The sequence below is a fragment of the Eumetopias jubatus genome, unplaced genomic scaffold, assembly GCF_037043125.1.
Source record: "Eumetopias jubatus isolate StellerSeaLion01/CBP00866 unplaced genomic scaffold, mEumJub1_p1.0 scaffold_13, whole genome shotgun sequence".
In the NCBI taxonomy this organism is placed as follows: Eukaryota; Metazoa; Chordata; class Mammalia; order Carnivora; family Otariidae; genus Eumetopias; species Eumetopias jubatus.
The window spans coordinates 17,888,714-17,911,285 of NW_028274819.1; the positions used below are offsets into that span (position 1 = coordinate 17,888,714).

At 57.2% G+C, this 22,572-nt stretch overlaps 1 protein-coding gene across 1 annotated transcript; it reads right to left on the reverse strand.

Annotated features, from left to right (window-relative positions):
• Positions 1-1,699: 1,699 nt before the first annotated feature.
• On the reverse strand, positions 1,700-18,739 carry TSPAN18 (tetraspanin 18). Its single transcript, XM_028111439.1, has 7 exons — positions 18,677-18,739; positions 16,416-16,610; positions 10,042-10,116; positions 8,773-8,871; positions 8,015-8,197; positions 4,015-4,098; positions 1,700-1,747 (listed from the first exon to the last, which is right to left on the reverse strand). Exons 1-7 carry the CDS (start codon positions 18,737-18,739, stop codon positions 1,700-1,702), a joined length of 747 nt encoding a protein of 248 aa, XP_027967240.1.
• Between the last annotated feature and the right edge of the window lie 3,833 nt (positions 18,740-22,572).

The following is a 22,572-nucleotide window of genomic DNA, read 5'->3' on the forward strand; positions in this document are numbered from 1 at the left end:
GTGGCAGACATCACTAATCAAGTCTTAATGATGTCTGACAGACATCACCAATCAAGATCACGCCGTCTTCCCGGCCCCCTGACCCCAGGCCAAAGCTCAGATCCTCTGAACAGCCCCCGGCAGTCACTCTTGATTCACTGGGGTGGAGGCATCTTGCAATACAGTTGCCAACACTGGTCTAGAATGTGAGGCCTGTGTATGAGGGACTGGTTTGTGGGTGCTGTGTGGGTGTGAGTCTAGGGGAAAACCTCTCCCTGCCTGAGCCTGGAAGAAACACTCAGAAGTGTGCTATGGACCATAAAGGGACAGGAAGCCATGTGGCAGCAGACATGAGATGTCTTGGAGCTCTTTAGCCTGGAGAAAATGGGGCTTGGGGGAGGCAACGTGTGGCCTTAGTACTTTGGGAAGGAGAGAGAGAGAGTGGGATGCCATGGATGGAACCAGAGAACAACAGAGAACTCTAATGTGTACTGAGCTGATGCTAAAATCTCAAAGCAGTGCCAAGACAGAAGTCTGTCTTGGGAGGTAGTAAGCTCCCCGTCATTGGAGGTATGCAAGAAGAAGGGGCAAAGTCTTGGCAGAGATCTTGTGGAAGACATCCAAGCCTCGTTCTGGGTGGGGAGAGGAGAACCAGATGATCTTGGGGGTTCCTTCCAGCCCTGGGAGCCACAGAGTTGATGGAAAACAGGGAAGGGGTTGGGCTTGTGGGAAGAAGTGGGCAGTGTGGAAAAGAGACGTGTGTGTGTGTGTGTGTGTGTGTGTGTGTGTGTGTGTGTGTGTGTGTGTGTGTGTGTGTGTGTCCGTCCCTGGGAGCTTAGAAAGAAGTATGGGGAGGTGGGAAGGGAGCAAGGAGGACAGTCCAGAATTTTCTTAGCGGAAGTTCTTGACCAGCTTGCTTTCTCTCTCCTGGGGAAGCCAGGATGCTGAGGCCAGGGAAGGGTGTGAGCAGCGGATCTGCTGGGACATACAGAGGCCTGGAAGGAGCGACAGGCAGCCTAGAGACGACTGGGTTCTTGTTCAGAATTGTCATGCATATGCTGTGTGACTGTGAATGAAACAGTGCCCCTCTCTGGGCTTTCCAGATTATTTGATCCAACAGATGAGGGAAGCAAGGACCCCGCCGGCTAGGCCATTCTTGGATCCAGTGTCTGCAGCCCACTCTTGGCCCCAGCCTGGGGCAGGGACAGTTCCATCCTCAGAGGATCAGAGGTTGAACGTTAGGTTCCAAGTTCTTCAGGACATGGTGACTGAGTCTCCTTGGGGCACCCCCGGGGCTTTGTCGACCTCTGAGAGTTGCTTTTGCTTCCTTGTTGGCTAAATCCACACTTTCTTGGCACCTGGAGCTGAGGAGAAGGCCCAGGCCTGGGGCTGCCAGAGGCTGGTGGGACCGAGGAAGGAATCTGGTCCTGGGGTTCCTTTGGTCTCTAGTGCAGACTCCTCCCTGGGGTTCAGGCGCCAGGACCCCTGCAGAGAGCCCATGGCACCCACCGGGAGACGAGGCGGGGTCCATCCATCCGTAGTCTTGTCTTCATTTTGTTTTGTTAAAAAAATAGCTATTTTCCTCTGCCCCTTCTCCTGGCCACTCATCATGACCTCACCTCCTCCCCTGGGGCCAAGAGGGCAGAGGCACGGGGGAGGGGAGGGCTTTGGGTGCTGGGCAGTGGTGGTGGGTGAGGCTTCAGGCTCCAGGCCACGCCCTCTACTGGATGCCCCGGAAGAGACACATGGCAAAGATCATGGCGAAAAGCTGCAGAAAAGTAGAAGTTGGCTTGTTAGGCTGGGCTCCCAGCCAGGCATGGGGCTGTCCCACCCCAGGGGGAAGTAATCATCGGCCCAGAAAGGGGGCTTACCCATCGCTAGGCACACTCCTGCAGGAGGGATCCCTGACGTTCCCTGAGGGCAAGCACCTTTTGCCAGCCACTGGCCCCCTTCGTGCAGCATAGGCATGGAAAGAAGGGGGCTTTGGACATGGGTTCAAATCTAGCTCCCCTATTTGCCAGCAGCAACCTCGAGCCAGATGTGTCCCTTCTCTGGGCCTGAGCATGTCCTGAGGGCTTCCGGTGCGCCAGGCCCAGTTCTAAGTATTTTCTCAGAAACCTTTGACAGAGCAGGAGGCAAGGCACAGAGAGGTCATGCAACCCGCCTAAGGTCACACAGCTGCAAGTAGGGGAGCTGGGGTTTGAGTCTAGGCACTCTGACCCCACAGCCCGTGCTGAGAAGTCCTGCACACTCCACTTTCTAGCTCACAGGAGGGGAGTAAGACTGAAGTATAAAGTGATTAATGACGCAGTGGTGCCCGTTAGATAGTGGATGTGGGAGAAAGTGACCAGCATCATTATTAAGGGGCAGGGAAGATGTAGCCCTTGCCAGAGTTGAGAGCACAATCAGTGAACACCTCACTAGGGCCCTGGGAGAGGGGGCGGTGGGCAGGCAGAGACCTAGATTCGGGGATGCCCCTCTGACCAGAATGGCTGAGGCCCCCATAGACAGGGGTCTTTTGCAAGTAGCACAAGGGACAGTCCCCAGACCACAGGCTCAGGGCCAGATCTCTGGTTGGGGAAGTGGGGTGGGGGAGGTGAGGCCGGGACAAAGATACAGCAAAAGTCCCTTTTTGGGAGCACAGCTCTGCCTCCCCTCGGGGTGCAGCTGGGCTTGTGGGCGCGGGGGGGGGGCGGTGAGGACAGCAGGTCAAGAATACAGACATTGTCTAATAAGCCCCTAGTACAACCGGCCAGGCACGGAGTCCCCATCCTCGGCCATCCTTGCGACGCCCCGCAGCAACCCCGGCCTGGGAGCAGGGTGGTAGCTCCATTTCGCAAAGAGGTCCTCTGTGGCCCAGAGGCCCCGTCTGGGGAGAGGCGGAGCTGGGAGTTAACCCCGAAAAGCCCGTGTTCTTCCTGCACCGGACACACGCCTGCGATTCCCGCAGTCCCAGCAGATTTATCTGTCTCTCGTTCATTCCCCCCCTTCCCCGCCCCGTCAGAGACCTTGTTCACCTGGAACGGTGCTGGCATACAGTAGGGGCTCAATCTGTGCTTGCTGAATGAAAGAATAAACGACCCCTCCCTCTGCCCCATCCCCAGTAGTCTCCACAAAACTGCTCCACGTGGGGCCGGAGGACACCCTGAGAAGGGGGGGCGGGGAGGCTGCCTGACTTCGTTTCCCCGCCCGCCCACGACTGGCTGAGGCCCGGGAGTGGTCCTTCCTGGAGATGGTCAGGCACGGGCTACTACACAGTCCAAACTTCGGGAGAGCTTTGACATCCAGAAGGGGGTGGGGGTGGGTGGAGAAGGAAGGGGCAGCTCCGCCCCTCGGCTGAAGCGCCACCTGGTGGCGGCGGCCAGGGTCTGCAGCTGCCTTCCTTTCGAGGGGGCTCCGGGACTGGGGCTGAAGGGGGTTAAGACCGTCCTCGTGGGCGCCTGGGTGGCTCAGTGGTTTGGGCGACTGCCTTCGGCTCGGGTCATGATCCTGGAGTCCCGCATCGGGCTCCCCGCTCGGCGGGGAGTCTGCTTCTCCCTCTGACCCTCTTCCCTCTCGTGCTCTCTATCTCTCATTCTCTCTCCCTCAAATAAATAAATAAAATAAAAATCTTAAAAAAAAAAAAAAGACCCTCCTCGTGAGGTCGACAGGGCCCCACAGAGAAAGGGCCTGATGTAGAAGCACAAGCCGCAGCCCCTCCCTCAAGGCAGCGGTGTTGGAAGTTTGTGGAGTTCTCTCTGGGGAGGATTAGCCAGAGAGGAACAGGGATGGGGAGGCAGTGGGAGAAAGATTGGGGGGTGACTCTCAGAGCCCGCCCACTCACTGCCGGAGACATGCTCAGATGAGCCCGGAGTCCAACAGTGACTCAGGCAACAGACAGACCCAGCTGCGCTTTACCACCCCACAGTTCCCGCAGTGGGGGACCCATTTGGTCCTGGATTTAGGATGTGGAGACAGAGGTAGGCTGGGGATCTCTCTGAGACCCCGCATGTGCCTTGCTTCTGGGGAGCTGCAGAAGTGAGGGCTTTTACTCACCTCAATGGCCAGCACCCCTATGGCGAGGGCTCCAGCCAGGTAGACGTAGGTTTCAAAAGTGTTGAGGATCACTGTGTAACAGCCCTGGGAGGGAAGGACCAGAGGTGAGGCCAGAGCTGGAGACAGTCTGGGGTCAGGGGCCAGCATCAGGACTGAGGTATGAAGCCTGGGAACTGGCCCGTGGCCTCAGAGCTCAGGCAGCAGCAGCCTTACCCTGTCAAACCCCTGTTGGCACCGTTTGGTTGGGGAGGGGGTGGGGGGCAGGAGGCTCATGAGCAGCAATTTGGCAGCATCACACCAAAGCCCCTCCTGGCCCTCCAGCTCCTCAGGTGGGGCTGGGAGCGGCCAGCCTGAGCACCACATCCACCATAAACGCTTTGTGTAGTAGCCACAGTGATTGGAATAATGAAAAATTTCCCCCAAATATCTGGACTCCCTGCTGCTCTCGAAAAACCAGGAGATCCAGGGGCGCCTGGGTGGCTCAGTCGTTAAGCGTCTGCCTTCGGCTCAGGTCATGATCCCAGGGTCCTGGAATCGAGCCCTGCATCGGGCTCCCTGCTCCGCCGGAAGCCTGCTTCTCCCTCTCCCTCTCCCCCTGCTTGTGTTCCCTCTCTCGCTGTGTCTCTCTCTGTCAAACAAAGAAAATCTTACCAAAAAAAGAAAAGAAAAGAAAAGAAAAACCAGATCCGGCAAGTGGAGTCATCATCTCTATATGGAGGTCCCTGTCAGATGGGACAAGGGCTCCCTGGGGGTCCACAGCCCCCGTCATTCCCTGTTGAGCTACACCCACCCTCTCCACTCCTTCTTATTAGCTGCCTGCTGGCTGAAGGATTTTGGTGTTCAGCCTCTGCCCCAAGGAAACACAGCCCATTCCTCAAAGCCCAGGGCACCCTTTACCTCCTCCGGGCAGCCTTCCAAGACAAGCCCAGCCCTCCAGGCCCCTCTAAATGGATGAATTCCTGTGTTATTACTGCCCTCTCAAGCAGCGCTGGGGATACACACACTGAGGTAGAGATGGGTATAGACACACACAGGGCACGAGCGGCCCTGCCGATGCCCTCACCTTGAGCCAGTCTTGCCCTGCTCACTCTGCTCCAGCCCTACTGGCCTTCCTCTCTTGGTTCCTGGAGCACACCATGCTCCTTGCCACCCCAGGACCTTTGTACATGTTGCTTTCACTCTCTGGCTGGAATGCTTTTCCTATGCCAGGAGGATGAGGGTGTAGCACTTTATGTTGACAGTCACAGCAGCACCCAGACTCACAACCTGCCAGGGAGCGGGTGGGGAGCACCGGGGATAAAGCAGAGAAATGTGATGCTGTGAGGAGAGAGGGCTCAAGATCACCCAGACAGATGGGGAATATGGGTGGTTTCTTATTGGTGGTCACCACTCTGGCCTGGAGTCAAGCTCTAGCAAGGTCATCATCTACTGGGAGACCCCCGGATTCGTTTCCAGCAGGAGAACACATTTCTGACTTGCCTGGGTGACTGTCTTGACCCAGGGAAGGCTGAAGAAGAGCTGGAGAAACTGCCTTGGTGGGTCTGACTCATACCAGTGGGGGAGTCTGAATATTCATCATGGATCACCTTCTTTCGGGATTTCCTCATTTCTGCTCGTTGGAGTTCAATGGTAAACATTGGAGGGCTAACTCAACATCCACAGATGAGTGCCCTCTGCCTTGGCCCTTGATGGCCACATAACCGAGTCCTGGCCATCAAGATCTATTCAGATGTCTACTGGGGCTTTCTGGGAAAGACAGTGGTGCCACACTTTCCCTTCTGTCTGTCTTAAACATGGGTGGGATGTCTGGAGCCATGGCAGCCATTTTGCCACCAAGGAAAGGCCACGAAGATCACAGAGACCAGGCTTTGACTGACAGGACAAAGCTACTGATGTGATGGGAGAAGCCACCACCTTCCAGAATTCTTGCTGTGTGTGAAGCACAAAGGGCATTTGCATAAACCCCTTTAGTTGGGATTTCGGGTCCTTGCATTCAGTCGTTTTGCTCACTGATTCAAGACTGTGACGGGGATGCAAGGCACAGTCAGAAATGCACCCTGGGCTTTAGGGAAATGGGCTTTGGAGAAAAACCAAATAGTGGTAGTCCCTCCATAGAGGCTTTGAAAAGGAAGGATGCTCAAGGTGGGGGGGGGAATGTGAGGGTCTCTGAAAAGGATCCCAGAAAAGGAAGAGGCACCATAAAGAACTCAGGCAGCTGTGCAGGGACCTTCCCAAGGAGCTCTGATCCCAAAGTCATGCCCAGAAGATGGAAGGAGGTGTCATCACCAAGGATGAGTCCAGAAATGGGAAGCTTATGAGGATGAAGCCCTACAGGAACAATGAAGCCTCCCGGAACAATCCACGGGTGGCCTTAGGACATCGGTTTGGCTCTGGGCCCCAGGCATCCCAAACAGCAGGGCCTTGGACAAGCTAGAAGTTTGTTTGCCTTTCATATGAAATCCTCAGCTGAGGTGGCCTGTCTGTTTCATGCAGCCGTCCGCGGCCCAGGTCCCTCTCGTAATGCCCTGACAGCCTAGGGTGCCACCCTCCACGGCCAGGTCCCAGATGGTAGTCACCACAGCTTCATGCCTGCCAGGGGGGAGCGGAGGAGGGGCCGGCCCAGGACTTTCTCTTAAAGACCGTACGCAAGTTGGACAAGTCGCTTGGCTACTGCAGGGTCACCCGGCCTTCCTGTCAGGGAAGCAGGAAGTGCGGTTTTGCCCTGGTGGCGATGGCATCTGCTCAATGCCATCTTTCTAAGGAGGACTGCTGGCTCTCCGACGGTATGAGGAATCTGAGGTCCAGAGAGGGTGTCACAGCAGGTCACAGTCCGGGCCTGCCTGACATGGAAGCCTGAGACCTCCCCTGCCTCCCCTCCATGCCCTGCAGCTTCTCCTAGAGGCCGAGACCCAAGCCCTTGGTGGCCCTCCCTGCCCCAAGCTCACAGTGGCCTGAACCCAGGGCCCCCGTGAAGTCCTCTGCCCCACGTGGGTGGGGGAGGGGGTGCCGAGTTCCAAGCTGAGGCTGAGAAGACCTCCGTGGAGGGCCAGGGGCGGGCCTCAGCACGCGGCCTCCCTTCTTGGGGCTCTCCGAGGCCTGCCCTACGGCCCCCATCCCAGTCCTGTCCAGCTTGGCATCTGGTTTTATTTTCTTTATAGTAATCATGACCGTGTGAAATTATTACTTATAGTTTGCTCCTCGGTTATCATGTGCTTTCTTTAACTAGATCGTGAGCGCCTTGTCTCCCGTCTCTTGCTGTGTCCCCTGCATCTGGAACTCTCCCAGGAGCTCCTCGGGGGAAGCTTAATCAAGTGAGGGGCATGGGGCATGCCCTGGGTTCATCTTTGTTCTCGCCCTCCTACCCCCAGCCTGGTCTCACACACATACGCCCGAGGGGCCAGGGGCCCAGGGAGGGTTGCTGCTTGGTGGGAAGGAGGAATCAAGTACAAGGGCACTATCTGTCTCACAGTGTGTGTGTGTGTGTGCGTGTGTGTGTGTGTGCGCACGCGCGCGCGCAAAGCAGGGGCCCTGTGTCTCCCCCAGAGATGACACGTGCAAGAAAGGGAAAGGGCTTCTTCCTGGGACTGAGATAAAGTCCTTGGGTGGCAAGAGAAGCAAAGAGTCTGGTAGTTTCCCTGACCTTGGAGGAGAATCTTGCTCCTTGGGGGTCAGAGGGGGCTTCTATATGGCACAGGTGAGCTTCCCCCACAATAAGAGCTAAGGAGGGGCCCCCTCTATGTAATTCAGGTTTGGGCTCCGACCTGCATTGTCAGAAGCTCAGGGAGTGCTCTGCCCGGACCACCGCACAGCTCCTACTCACCCTTTAACCTTTAACCCCTGACAAAAGGCCCACTCCTCTGGCTTAGCCATCACCGGCCCATCTGCCACCCTCATCCTTCCTCTACTTTGGCTGGACCTCAGGGGCTTCATAGCTCCCACCCACCCGCCCAGCTCTGGCCATCCAAGTCCCCCTGCCTGGGGGGAGAGCAGGGCCTGCTACCTGCTTGTTCAGGAACAGGTCCCTTCCCAGCAGGCACTCGTCCCTGCTCAGCAGGACCCCGTCCCGAGTCTGTGGTTCTCTTCGACAGCAGGCCTCGGGCACCTCGTCGCTTTCCAGAGTCAGCAGTCGGAAAACTGACGCAAACCGAAAGTCTTCAGGCCCGTTGACGCCACAGCAGCCAAACTAGGAGGAGAGCGAACGGAAGAGTCTGGGGGGGTGGGAGCTGGGCCCTGGGGGCAGAGGTGGACAGATAGCCTCCCCCGAGGCCATCATAAGGCAAGGTGGTGGAGCGGAGTCAAGATTCAGCTAGGGGTTGGCTCCCTCTTCTCCTCCTGTGTGACCCCGGGAAAGTCGCTCAACCTCTCTGAGCCTCTGGTGTCCTCCTGTGTAAAACGGGGATGGTGGTGACAATTCCCGCCTCCCCGGGCCTTAGCGCCCACTAAACAGTGGCTGTGATTACCCTCACTGACAATGACAGAGGACTAGGGTCAGGGATTGCAAACAGGTTTCAGCCAGAGTTTGGACTATGTTCCATGGGCCTTTAATGATGGCTGGGTCATTAAATGAATAATGAATGCTGGGTGGATGGCGATTCCCAGGCCCAGGCTGGGCTCAGTGGGCCAGCCCCGACTGGTTAGTGATGTCTGGCACAGGCACGTGAGCCAAGCGGGCTCTGGAGGCCAGACGTTTGCTGCACCTGGCCTCATGGCTTTGAAGGCTCACTGCATCCCTGGGCAGGGCGGGGGGCGGTCACTCACTGTGATCATGACCGAGTTCCAGGTGGCAGAGAAGACATCGGTGTCGTTGTTGCCCTGATAGTGCTTGGTGAGCTCCTTGGTGAAGAACTCGCGGGTGAGCTGCGGGAAGAGGCAGAGGGCGGTGTAAGAGTCCCCCCAACCCCCCAGCAGCGTGGGGCAGCCCCCACCCTGGTCTGGTCTCTTCAGCTAGCTGCTTCTGGAGGGAGGCAAGGCCCCAGGGCCCCAGGGCTGGGCATTCTCCTAAACCACTAACTTGGGGTGGCCCCTGAGTCCCCACTCCAGGGCCTGTGGCCTCCCCTTACCGGATCACCGGCAGGAAAAGGAAGTCTACCCACACACCCCTCGGTGAGCCCAAGGCCAGGGCACAGAGGGAAGCTCTCTCAGCCCTGCAGCTCTTCTCAGAAGCAGGGTTTATCCAGGTGGGGGGCTTGCTCCTAGCCCCACTCCCTCTCCCCTGAGCTGCTCATCAGAGCCAGGGGGTACCCCGGGTCCCTGGCCCTGAAGAAGTCACGGTGTGGAGCGGGGAGTCTGCAAATCCAGTTTCTAGACAGGTCCGTGGAAGGTGCTCCTGCCCTCAGAATATTCTCCCCAGGCCTCACCACTGTTCTCCCCTCTGTAGTGAAAGCACAGGGCCCTGCATGGTGCCCAGTTGCAGGCTCCATTCTCTGCCCACAGAGCGGCTGCCTCTTCCCCTGTGTCCACGGCTTGCCTTCCTGCTCCCCTGGACGAGCTTATGTCTCCAGACCCCTCACGCCTCTTTCCTTCCCCCTCCTGCTTCCAGGCCCCCTGTGGCTGCCGCGCCTGGCTCCTATAGACTCAGGGGAGGGGGCTGGTGCCCTGGGTGGTCAGAGCTCCCGGAAAAAGTGGCTGGTGAGGGCAAGTTGCCCAAACTGGATACTAGCCAGGGCCTCAACCGAAAGGGCTCTGCTCTGTCCTCCTGCATATGTCACATATCCCAGGGCTTGGGGGACAGCCTCGCTGACTATCCTCTGCCTGTCAAACAATTATGGCTGGGTGCGGGGTGGAATGTAAGATTTCAGAATCAGGTGTGGGGTGGTATCAGCTGCTTTGGAAGAGCAGAGGCCCTAAAGGACCCTCCGAGTCTGCCCTCTGGAAAAGCCCTTGCAGGAAGAGGGGCGCTGGGGTGGCGGGCCACGATTTGGGCTGGAATTGCTGGCTGAGAGGCTGCGGACTCTGCGAGGCCCTCTCTAAGGAAGGGAGGGGCTGGCCACAAAGGGGGGCCAGGGCACGGGGGGCCCCCACACGTACGTTCTCCCTGAAGATGAAGGCCAGGATGGCTGCCGAGAGCTCTGCCAAGAAGATGATGAGGATGAACAGGAAGAACTGCAAAGAGAAGCGGCAGGCTCGTGAGCCCCAAGGGTGGCGGGAAAGGGCCAGGTGACCACTCGCTGGCACACCCGTCCGTCTGCCACGCAACTGACCCAATGTACCAATTTTATGAGACAAAGGAACTTCACTGCCATACCCCAGACATTTTTTCATAATAGGCATACCAACAATTCATCTTTGGGGGTCAGCAAGGTAAATAAACAAATATGCCTTCCGGGCAAATGGCACGCCTTCCGGGCAAATGGCACGCCTTCCGGGCAAATGGCACCCCTTCCACGGTGCCCCTTGTGCGGTGTTCAGCCTGAACAATGCCACCCGGTAGCCCTGGAAGGCCATCGATGTTGACCGGTTTGGGCCCTCTCCACATGGAAATCCAGAGTTCCCTGGGGACCCCTGATTGGCTTTCCCCACCCCGCCCGCCGCAGCATCACCTCTCCCTGCCTGGCCGCCTCTCCTTCCCATGAGCAGTGGGGAGATGATGTTGATCTTCAGCCACGATAAAGGAGCAAGATGGGAGGGAAGGTAATGGGTCCAGCAACACCTGGAAACCCAGGCGCTGGAGTGTGAAATCTAACAAGATCCTTCTCTGCTCTACTCATTGCATTTCTTGATGTTCCCCAAATTTTCCACGATGCCTCCTAACTTGGGGCCCTTGCAGGCTACCCTCCCTCTGCCAGGAAAGCTCTTCCCTTTACAAAAGCTCCTCATTTTTCAGACCAGGCGCAGCCCAGCCCCTCGCCTCGTGGTGAGAAGCCTTTCCTGGCTCCCCCTCATCGCAGTGCCCTGCAGAGGTGCCTGCCCAGCAGCTGCTGCACGATCCCCCCTGGCCCGCAGATCACAAACAGAAGCACAGAGGCCGTAAGAGCATGCATGCTGCATTCCCGGTGCCCACCAGCAAAGGTGTCAGTACAGGGCTGTCTGATGAACCAGTGAATCCAGGACTGACCCGCTCACCACAATGACCTTGTTCCCTGCCACATCGCAGACCCTGGTCAGTGTGGGCACTGCTTTGGCTGAGGGCTGTTGGCAGAAGAAACAGGAAATGACTTTGCCTCTATTATTCAGTGTTGCAGGTGCCCTTGGCATTTCCAGTCTGTGACAATCCCGGAGTCGTCAGCCCACCTGGAGACCACCAGCAGAGGACCAAATGCCCACTGCCCACGGAGACTGGTTCCTCCACACCCTCCCAGTCACCGCGGCCGGCTGCCCTGAGACCTGCACTGGATGTGCCCGAGCTGGAAGGAGGTGGAGGGTCCTGGGCTCAGTATCAGGCCAACTCAGCCTCCTTGTCCCTTCCTGTGGCTTAAAAAAAAAAACAAAAACCCTTCGAGCCTCAGTTTCCTTGTCAGTAAAATGGGGATGCTAACATCCACTCCTGGGATCATCATGGGGAATCATGAAATAATGGATGTGAAAGTCTCTGTATGTCGTCAGAGGGGCTGAGCAAAGCTTGTCGTTGAGGGCCTTACAAGTGTAGAAGGACCACGGAAGCCAGCTCACGCGTGAGCCTCGGAGGGCCTGGCTCTCAGGGGATCGCTCAGCGCGTTTCCCGCAGACATCCGCTGCTGTTGGCAATGCTCCTGGGTAGCCCTCCCCTGGATCACATCTCTCCCAGTCAGAAGAAGGTTTCTGTCACTTTATCCTCATCCCGGGAAGACCCCAGTCACGTTCCCTCCCTGACTTTTCACCTCTAACAGCGACCGCCCCACACAGGCCCTGGGGTTTCTCCAAACTGCTTGGGCTGCGGACGGAGAGCCTCAGGGTGAGCCTCAGGGTGGATTTCGAGATGGTCTATCCAGGGTGCGGACGTGAACCGTGAAACATCCCGAGACCTGTCAACGGCTTCATTTGTTTTTTAAATGTCCAACCCCAGGGAGAATGCCTTGCATAAACACCCCTTCACCCTCGTCCCTAGTGGTCATCTTCAGCCACGGGCTGGCCGGTCAAGCTGCCTCCCACATGGGCTCCGGCTCAGAGAGGCTTGTTTGGCCTTAGAAGCACCACGCAGCCTCTTCTCTCTCTGCTGGAAAGCGTGGCTCACGACTGGCCTGAGGGACTCTTCTGAGCCCTGGGGGCCTGTTTCCCCAGGATTGCTAGGGTCTGGGGGGAGAGTTCCCTGCCCAGAGGGCCCCCTGTGCCCCGGGCAGGCTTGCCCTCCCCACCCCACCGCGACTCCTACAGTCCATTCTGCCAACCCCACAACCACCACTTCCACAAGAGGCTGTGCTGTGCAGCCTCTCATCTCCCGTGACAGTGATGGAGGCCCCTGGCAGGGCTCCTGGCACTTCCATTTGGCCGGTGATGGATGGGCATCCGGCCCTGTTTCACATGGCCGCCATGGGACCGCCTCCCTGCCCTCTGCCCTCTTGGTGCAGTCGCCGGCAGTTCCCAGGCTCGCAAAGAGAGGCCCTGGACATGGTTTCCATCCTCAGCGAGGTGACCGAGCTGGCTCTGGCTATCGATCATAGCTGAGACAGTCATAAACCACGGATGAGACCGAGCTCACGCCGCGCGTGCTCAGCGCCCCGGGAGCGTGGGGCACTCCTGGATGGTGCAGCTGAAGGGCTTTGCACAAGGCCGGCACAGCGGAGAGCTGCTCAGACCGTGGCTCAGAACCAAGAGGCAGGCACGGCTGTCCCGAGGGCAAGTGCTGGTGCGGGCGGGTCCCGAGAAAGTCATGCCAGCTATCCTCTATTGAGAGCTTACCACTGAGGCGCCTGGATCGTTCGCGGCTCCTTCCTTGGGGTGCTTTCGGCAGCCTGGTGAAGCAGCTGCGGTTGCCATCACCCCCTCCAGCTTCCCCGGGGGACCCGGGGACCCGGAGAGGGTGGTACACTCATAAGAGCCTCCAGGTCTGAAGACTTTCAGATTGCCCATAGGGTCTCTTGTGGACCAAGCTAATTCTTTTAGTTTCATGTTTACCAAGTGCTTGCCTGTGCTGGGAACAGAGTTAAGCAAGATGTGCATTTTTACCTTGAGCTTTACCGTGATCACAATACTGTGGCTGGGAAGGCAGTATCCTCATCTCCATTTTACAAAGGAGGAGCCTAGGTTCAGAGAGGTTAAGTAACTGCCCTCAGGTCACACAGCCAGGAAGTAGCAGAGCAGAGATTAGAACCTAGACTTTTCTGACTCCAAAGCCCATGCTCTTGTCACGCTTCTAAGACCACCTCCTCTCTGTCCCTTTATTCCAAGGCTATTCATTGAGCACCTACTGTGTACCAGGCACTCTGCTAGGTCCTGGCAAACTCATATACACAAGGCAGATTTGGTCCCCACTGTCACGCAGTTTACGTTGAGCCGAGGTTCATGATTCCTGAGATGAAATTCAAGAATGAGCCTAGTAACTCACTGAAGGAGAAAGGAGGGCTGTCTCCAGAGGGAGGGGGCCTGCAGATCTCCTTGCCATTGACCCCTCCTGGAGCAGGGTTTCCCCAAGCCCTAGATGCCACTTCTGCCCACTGACCTTCTCCAGCACGAAATACCTTCCTCTTGCTTAATAGGGTTATCGCTGGTTATTTGGAGAAACTCCCCCTGGACCCGGCCACGGGGCTTGTCCCGATGCCTCCGGCCTCCCCGGGGTTCCCCTCATGGGGCGGGGCCTTTCCCAGGGGGTTTAAGTTAATCTCACCTCATTCCATTTGCCGAAGGACACATTTGCCAGTAATTCCCGGACATTAAATGTTCACCACTTTGCTTCGGATGGAAAAATTCACAAAGGGACGGAAACTGCTATTTTGCCTCCTTGCAAACATTTCCAGACTTTTCTAGCCCATCTGCCTATGGGCACATCCACTTTCAGTTCTCGTTTCTAATAAATGTTTACCAAATTTACATACTTTATGTGCCATTCAGCTCATTTATCTCTTCTAAATACACGCATCTCCTTTTGCTGTTCTCCTTTCCAATTTAGCATGCCTTTGACATAAAATATAAAAAAAAATTTGTATCTTGAAATAAATAGATCAAAAACATTCTGCGAACGACTCCTAGGCAAGCAACCGTGAGAAAGGGATGCCACAAAATGCCCACTATAGGCTGAGATTATCCTACTGTATTTGAAAAGGCTGTAAAACTGATCAACAGGAGTGTTTGGAAACTGTATCTTTAGAAAAATTAATCATTAGGTGATGTGGTCATTAGGCTCATTGGTCGGCTGAGGGTGATGGGGCCCTGGGGTTTTAGCCTCAGAGTGGGGGTTGGGGAGGGGATGCTCTGTTACCCCACCCCAGGCCTCCCAGTCGGCTGAGGTGGCCAAAGTCACTCCCTCTTGGTTCTTCTGTTCGTGACAAGTCTTCTCTTCCTCCCCAGAAGGTTGAGGAACAGGGGCGTCAGGCTTCTCGAGGGACCCCGGAGGCTACCATGGGTAAGACTTGGTGCCGCTCCTCAGCAGGAACCACCACACGGCCAGTCCAGGTCAGAAAGAGAAGCAGTTCTTCTTATATTTTTAGGTCATGAATCTTTTTGGAAAACCTTCCAAAAGCTGTGACATCTCTCCCCAGAAACATACATGTTCATACAACAAAACACACGCAAACACATATGTATAGGCGCACAACACACACACACGCACACACACGCACACACGCACACACACACACCCAAGGCCCTAATGTAGTATTTTGCACATAATTTTAGGTGAATTTCAGACATGTGAGTCCATTTTAGGTTAGGAGCCTCTTGACTAGCCCTGGTCTGAGACACAGGGGGCTGGGGTCCAAGAGTCCCCTGCCTGTGACTTGCACTGAGATGTCAGGCTAATAGGCGCTGGGCTTCAGAGAGGGGAGGAGAGGGGAGGGAGGGGAGGGGAGGGAGAAGGGGGAGGGGAGAGGACACGGGGAAAGTAGGGAGAGAGGAGCAGAGACTAGGAGAGCTCAGGAGAGGGATAGGGAGAGGCAGCAGGGATAGAAAGCAGGAGATAAGAGGCGGAGAGACGGAGGCAGAGAAAGCAAGAAAATAAAAGGATGAACATAGGTAGGTCTCCTAGATCTCGAGACTAATGGAGAGAAAAGGGAGGAAGGAGAGGGTGGCGGAAGAGAGGGGTGGAAGGGGTACTTTAAGGTTCTAAGGGGGCTCAGCTCTCCCTCGGGGGGCTGGGGCGAACCTCAGCTGGTCCCTGGGCCTTGGTCTTCTCCACAGGGACCGATGTACCCATCCAGCGGCAGGCTCAGAGGCTGCCGGTTTGTGGGGAGGACTCTCAAGGCCCCCAGCCTGCTCCCAGCGCAGCGCCCCGACCTGGCCTCCTGCCTTGGCTTCAGAGATGAGACACCGGGGGGGGGGGCTGAGGCGAAGGGAGGAATAGCGGGGTTGGCGTGACCCGGGACCCATATCCCAGCTCCTTTTAAAGTACCCGTGGGCTCCCAAGCCTGCGTCGCCCGGGCTGGCACTGTAGAGGGCTCTCCGCCAGGGGGCGCCTGCAGGTTTCTTTGTTTCTCCCCAAATGCGAAGTTCGCAGTGTTCAGGTTGCTGAAGGCCAAAAGGGACCCCGGCTCCCGGGTCACACATTTCACAGTTGATTTCGTTTCCTGTCTGGGATGTGGGGAATCTCACTGTGACACGAACGGGGGCCGTATGGTCTGTTCTAATCTGGGCAGGAGGCACGGTGCCAGATCTCTACCTCCCAAAGCCACAGGAGCGGAGGCATTGCAAGACAGTCCTCCCGCTGACCCACCCACGCGTCCCGGATTGCCCGACTCCCGACCCCTCCGCCCACTCACCCACGAGGAGCATCTGCACGTTGACCCATCCACACACACATTTCCCTAAGCAGGGCTGTCTTTACCTGGCCCTGTAGCGCGACTGGGCTCCAGCTAGAAGCTCTCCAAGCCTTGGGCGCCCGCAGGACCTCACTGGCGGGGGAGACCCACCCCCAAGTCCAGGAACGTAGGCAGAGGCCCAAAGGACCCAGCCCAGGGGAATACGGAAGGTCAGAGAAACAGAGCATCCACTGGTGGCCTCATTTGGCGCCAACCTCCAGCTAAGCTGCCCCTTATTTAACAAGTCAGGACGCCAAAGCTCAGGGAGGCTAAGAAACTAGACCAAAGTCACATCATTAGCTAGGGGACAGAGCAGGGTGCACGCTGAAACCCAGGCCTGCCCACTGCCCTCTCATGCCCCTGGGCCTCCCACTGCCCACGCGCCCGTCCACGAGGGCCACTCCTGGAGGACAGCCTAGCTAGCTGGCTCAGACCTGGGTGTGACCGCGGAGTCCCCTGCGGTGTAGACACAGCCCCCCCCCCCCGCCACTCTGCCCCCGGGGCACCCAAGGGTGGGGTGGGGGTGGGGCTACTCACAAACAGCAGCAGACACTTGTTCTCACGGACGGCCCCACAGCAGCCCAGGAAGCCGAGCAGAAAAAGCAGGCCGCCCATGGCCAGGAGGATGTAGGCGCCAGTGATAAGCAGGGGGTTGGCGGCCACGATCTCCCGGAAGCCGGTGGGGTCCACCATGACCCAGATGCCGATGCCCAGCAGGCAGGCCCCACCCAGCTGCTCCCAGGGTCGGTCAGGAGCGGGGAGAAGAAAGAGGCAGACAGGGGGTTAGACACTCCACACACACACACCGTCTCCCCTGAGTCAGGCCACATGGTGGAGCTGGGGAGCCCCGGGGAGCCCCAGAAAACCGGGCAGAAACCCTATTTGCTGCACAAACCAGTGTCCAAGCAATGCTTTTCACTGTTTTGCATTTTCCTGGTTACCCAGACCTCAAGGGCTTCCTCTACACCCAACCTCTGGTCCACACCCCCTCGTGGGCTGCTGGGGACCATGTCCCGGGGAATTTATCGGCCATTTTTATAGTCTCCTTAAATGTCAGAGCTGCAGGATAATGAGGTCACTAGTCCAACCCTCTGCTTCCATACTGAGCCCCAGAGTGGGCCATGACTTGCTGAAGGTCACACAGCAAGTTCACGGCAGAGCCAGGGCTGGATCCTAGGCTTCTCTGACACTCACTGAGGCCACGGCACACGCTCTGAGGCCTGTACCACGCTAGGGGCCAGGAAAACGTGGACACAAGCCGTCCACTTTGTCCTCAACAGGAGCTCACCACTCTCAAACCGGCTCCTCGAAAGCCTTCTTGTTTATGTCGTCATGTCCACGGCCCATCTCTCCGTGCCCTACTCATCTTTGGAGAGAGGCAGCTTAGTCCAGAGAAAGGGCTGTGCCACTTGTCAGCTGTGTGACCTTGGGTAAGTGGCTTAACCTCTCTGAGCCTTAGCTTCCTCATGGGTAAAAGAAGATACAAATCCCCGCCCCTCCCCCCCGCAAGGTGGCCCCAAGGAAGAAAGGACAGAGTGGATAGGAATGTGCTTAGCAAGTTTCAGAAAATATCCATTCCATTTTCCTTGGGGACAGACAAGGACTGGAAGCAGATCAGGTGGGGAGAAGAACAGAACAATTTGGCCTCATCCAGATTTTGAATGGGGTGAAGTGTCTGAAATCCCTGTGTAGTGGCAGGACCAGAGGTCCCCCAGAGGTCCCCCAGAGGCACGGGCCAGCAATGCCAGGCTGCAGCTAAGAGCAAACCGATGAGCTTTGGGTGTCCGAGAGGGGTCTGCAAACTGGTGGGCAGAACTGCACGGCCTGGGGCTCGGAGCAGGAGATAATATTCTTAGGTACAGGGGTTGGGGCAGGGGAGCGGCGGAGAGGCCAGAAGGACCCAGCATTGGTCGGAGAGAAAGGGAAGGCCAACGGGGACTGCTGATGACAGAGGGCCCATGGTCACCCTGTGCTGGACACTGCCTTTCCCCTCCGTCCCTTACAAAAGCTCTGGTGAAAGCTGCCTCCCTCCTCATTGCTCTTAAGGTTTTGGGGTTCAACAATTGTGTGCTGAGGGCTGCTTCAAGGGCTCAGACTGAGCTGCCCAAGGGGACGCAACCCCGTTGCAGGTGGGGACACTGGAGCTGGAGCTGTGCTTTCAAGTACAGAATCCACAGGCCAGAAGAGGCTGGAGCTAAGCTAGCCAGTGCTGGCACATTCCAGGCACTTCCTAAACCAATCTTGCTTAGTTTTCAAAAAAACCTGTTGAGGTAGGTAATGAAGGGATGAAGATACTGAGGCTCAGAGAGGTGAAATGTGTTTCTGATCACACAGCGGGTAAGACGCAGAGCCGGCTTTGAACCCAGGGTACTGCCAGCCCCTGAGAGGGTTCAGATTACATCGGGTGGTCACAGCAGCTCAGCCCAGCCAGCTCGGGGGCGTGCAACTGCCCTGGGGCTCAGGGTTGAGTGGGGCTGTCTGGGCTGCCCTCTTCTCCTTCCCCTCCTTCTCTCCGGCCCTCCACCAGGGGTCGGATCCTGAGGCAGCAGCCAGGATGAAGGCCCCTACCCTTGGTACAAAACATCTCCCCTGTGACCTTGGGTTCTGCGGAGTGGGGCGGGCACCATCGGCGGCCTCTCGTCTGGGAAATTCTGGCTGGGCGGGGAGATTTGCTTCTGGCACTGGTCCCTCTCCTGACCCCAGGACTCAGCCCGGTGTGCCTATTTCTCAGCCATGGTCTGTTCTGCCCACCCAGCAGAGGCCTAGGGAGACCCCAGGCTTGCTCCAGCAATACTTACAAATATGAAGAAATTGAAAACAAACATCAGATACTTCATGCAGCTCAGACAGTCGCCTTCCATGGTGTTCTACCTATAAGACAGCAAGCCCCTCAGTTTCCCTGTTGGGGGACCCCACCTAGAAAGAACCCTTGCCCCTCCCCCACGGGGCTTCCCCGAGGTCAGCCCTGCCCTTGCAGCCCAGCCTGTGAAGGAAGAGGGAGACCGGTAACAATTACCTCTCTCGGACGTAGCTTTTTATCTGAGGGGGCCAGAGTTAGGAGTGAGAACTCGGGGAAGCAAACCTGCCTGGGTTCAAGCCCAGTTCTACCATTCATTTGCTGTGTGGCCTTGGGCAAATCACTCTACCTCTCTGAATCTTGCTCTTTCCAACCTGAGAAAGGAGATTAAAAACAGAAGCTTCCTCCCAGCCGTGTTGTGAGGATTCACGGAAATAATGCGGTAACATGCTTAGAACGACGTCCAGCAGGTGGCAAGTGTTCAGCAGGGCTGCCTCGAGACAGGGCTTGATTGCAGAGGTGAGCCTTCATTTGGGCAGATGAGCCACCCAGGCTCAGAGCCTTCAGGAACTTGCCAAGGTCATGGAACAGGATCAGAATCCGGGCCTTACAAACTTCCTGCCGCCCCACATGCCCTCCAGCTTGCAGGACAGCCCAGGGCTGTTCCATGGTGCCAGTGGACGGGTGTCACAGGGGAAAGGGGGGGCGGGCACCTACCTAGGGGCCCAAGCCCCCTTCCTGAGGCCAAACCCTCCCCATGCCCTGACTACCTCCATCATGAGACGTACGGCATCCCACCTACCTAAGGAGACTTCCCCGTCTCTACCTAAAAGTATGCCCCTGGTAGTGAGTCACTGCATACAATTCCGTTCAGCCAACATTTACTGTGTATCGACTGGGTGCCAAGAACTGGGGCTTGAAGCCAACAAGATGCAGCCCTTCTGCGTCCCCGGGGTTAGCGGACAGCAGCATCTGCTCTCACGAGTCAGACCTCAAGCACATGGTCACGTCCATACTCAGCAGTCAATATTGCCATACTTTCTTCATGACGGCCCCGGGAGCGACTTGGGCTGGTGAGGGGCACGGCTGCAGCTCAGCCTGGCCTGAGTCCCTCTCCAGGTGACCCCAGCAGGTGGTCTGCACTTCCGTGACAGGGTGTGGTGCAAAGGGTCCTGGGAGGACACTTTGTGTTGGATGTGGTCGAATGTAGGGAAGATGGTGCTTCATTACTTTCCACGGTTTCCCATCCTCCCTCCAGAGAGAGCTGGGCTCAGTTTGTGGCAAGGAGTATGTGATTATCAGAGAGATTAAGGGATTTGCCCAAGGCCACAGAGCATGTAGGAAGCAATGCTAAGATCTAACACCAAAGCCCATGCACCGTGCCTGGTACACAGTGGGCACTCAGCAAATCTGTCCCCTCCCCACCCCAGACCATAACCCGATGCCCTCCCCAGCAAGGAAGGCCTCATAGTCTAAGGAACAAAGGGGCCAGGGCTATGCTCGCCTCCCGCACTCCTGGCTCATTCCACTTGGAGATGACAGGACCAGCCCCACGTGGCATTTTGGTCAAGGCTAAAGGGTTTTAAAAGTGCATTTGAATCCATAGGGAGAAAAGCACAGGCAGAACCCGCCGCTGGGGAAGGGCATGCAGGAAAGTCTGGTGCTTCTCATCTCCTCTTCTTGTGGTTTTTGCTAGTGTGCCAAGCATTGACCTTCGCTGGGCAGTGGCCATGGCACCGCTCGGGCACCTGGGAGTCCATGAGGAAGGTGCTGGGTCAGGCAGCCAAGGGCCCTGGGGCCCGAGGGCTTCCCTCCTTACATGGCCCGGCTCCTCGGCTCCTGCTGGCTTGGCTGATTGAGCAGGGGACACCCAGGCAGGGCACAGAGCACCCAGGCCAGATGCGCTTTCTTATTTTATTGGGTGGCAGAAACCAACGCATAAGGCCACACAGTGATGAACCCAAGGCCACTCCAAAAGAAAATCAGGGAGTGAACTTGAACTGAGGGCTCCAGGCTCAAAGCCTTTGTCCTTCCGAAGGCACCTGGCCCAAGGTCTTTTGTTAGTTTGGGTGAGAGGAGAAGGGGAACACAGGGTTCCTGGAGTCACCTGGCGGGTCGCCACCCCTGGGAATAATAACATTGAGCATTTAGTAGGTGCAGGGCTCTATCCTCGGCACCAGACATGTATTAACTCACAGAAACCTATGAGATAAGTACAATCACCATCCCAATTTTCTAGAGAAGGAAACTGAAACTGAGGCAGAGAAAGGCTAGGCGACTTGCCCGAGGTTGCAGCTGGTGAGTGGTGAGGCCGAGATGTGAACCCAGGCAGTCTAATTTGGAAGAACAAAGGCTAGTTTGTGTGTGCGTGTGTGTGTGTGTGTGTGTGTGTGTGTGTGTGTGTGTGTCTTCTTTCCTCCACTAAGCTGTGGCCTGAGTTTATGAAATGTCATCTGCCTCCAAAGCTAGCATCTGGTGACACCATCCACTCCATCTCAGGGATCCTTCAAGCGCCTCCAGCCTCAGTCCTGCTCCCGGCTTCCTCTCTCGCTCAGATGTGGCCTCAGCCCTGGCCTGGGGTCTCCCTACCTCCAGCCACTGCCCTTCCAGCCAGTGCCCCCAGAGGGGCCTTTCTACGAGGCACATCAGGCCCCTGCTAACCGCCTGGCCCCTACAGGAGACCAGCCATCCCCTAACCGTGGACTGCAAGGGCCTCCAAGACTCTCACGGCCACCGTTTGGTACACTTCTGCCCCATCGCCAACATCAAAGGACAGTCCCGGGAGCTCCCTTGGTAGGCACCCTTGCTCCCTTCTGCTCGGACTGCCTTTCCACCTCCTCCCTTCCCACTTAGTTCCTGTCCGTCCCTCAAGGCATCACCTCCATCCCCGACAGCCCCCATCCTGTCTCTATCTGCCCAAGAGCTCCCATGGCCACTGCTGATCTCCACCCCTGCCTCCCCGCACACTGTGTAGCATCATGTCATCAGCCAGTGCTCTGGTGAGCTCCTGGAGGCGTGGGATGGCAGCTGTGCCTTCCTCCAGGGACAGAGCAGGGATTGGTACGTGGTCTGGACTGCATAAAGCCCCGCCACCTAGCAAACGGTAATTAAACAGCACGGGCAGGAAGCCTGGCTCGAGGCTAAGGGCTTTGCGTGCGTGGCGTCTTTGTGTCCTCCGCACCCCAGCAGTTAGAAAGAGGGGGACTGAGGATCCACACAAGCAGAGGGGCTCCCAACTTCCTCCTTTCCTCTCTCTGCCGTGCCCTCTCCAGAGTGAGGACGGGCCCCACGTCCCTCCTTCTGATGCCCCACGTGCCTCTCTTTGTCTCCAGATCCTCTTGAGGCTGGAGAGCCTAGAGCTGCCCCGCATAGGCAGGATCAGGAGGACCTGTCCCTTCCTTTGTCCCGGGACCCAACCTCCCGGCGGGCAGTGGAAGGGCTGAGATTCGGTGGGGACCCCCAGGTCTGACCAGCCAGCTGTTTAGCCAGCCTGCCTTCTGATTGGTCCGCGCCCGTGCCCACCCATTCTTGACCATCGTGACCCTCACCCTTAGCCGTGGGTCATCTCTGTCTCCTCCGTCAGCCCTCAGCCCAGGCTCCCTGCCTCCAGAGCAGCTCCCCAGGAGGCCATCTCCACGCCCACCTACCAGCCACGCCCTTCCTCTAGCTCTAGCCTTCTAGAAGCAGCATCTCACCTGCATCTAAACACAGTGGCTCTGAGCACAGGCTCTGGAGCTGAACACACCTGGGCTCCAATCTTGGCTCTTCATCTTTCTACAGCTATGTCTTTGCCAAAGGACCCAACCTCTGGGAGCCTCAGCTTCCTCGTCTGCAAGAACGGGCACTGAGGGCCCACATCGTGCATTGTGGTGAGAAGTCAGTGACTGCACTGGCCTG

Bases quoted from the DNA above. Each gene is read 5' to 3' on its own strand.
- TSPAN18 (XM_028111439.1), bottom strand. From the start codon at position 18,739: ATGGAAGGCGACTGTCTGAGCTGCATGAAGTATCTGATGTTTGTTTTC. The intron at 8,872-10,041 runs GTACGTGTGGGG...CTCTTCCCGCAG, and splicing joins CCTTCATCTTCAGGGAGAAC to CTCACCCGCGAGTTCTTCAC. The intron at 4,099-8,014 runs GTAGCAGGCCCT...CTTCCCTCCCAG, and splicing joins ACCTGTTCCTGAACAAGCAG to GGCTGTTACACAGTGATCCT.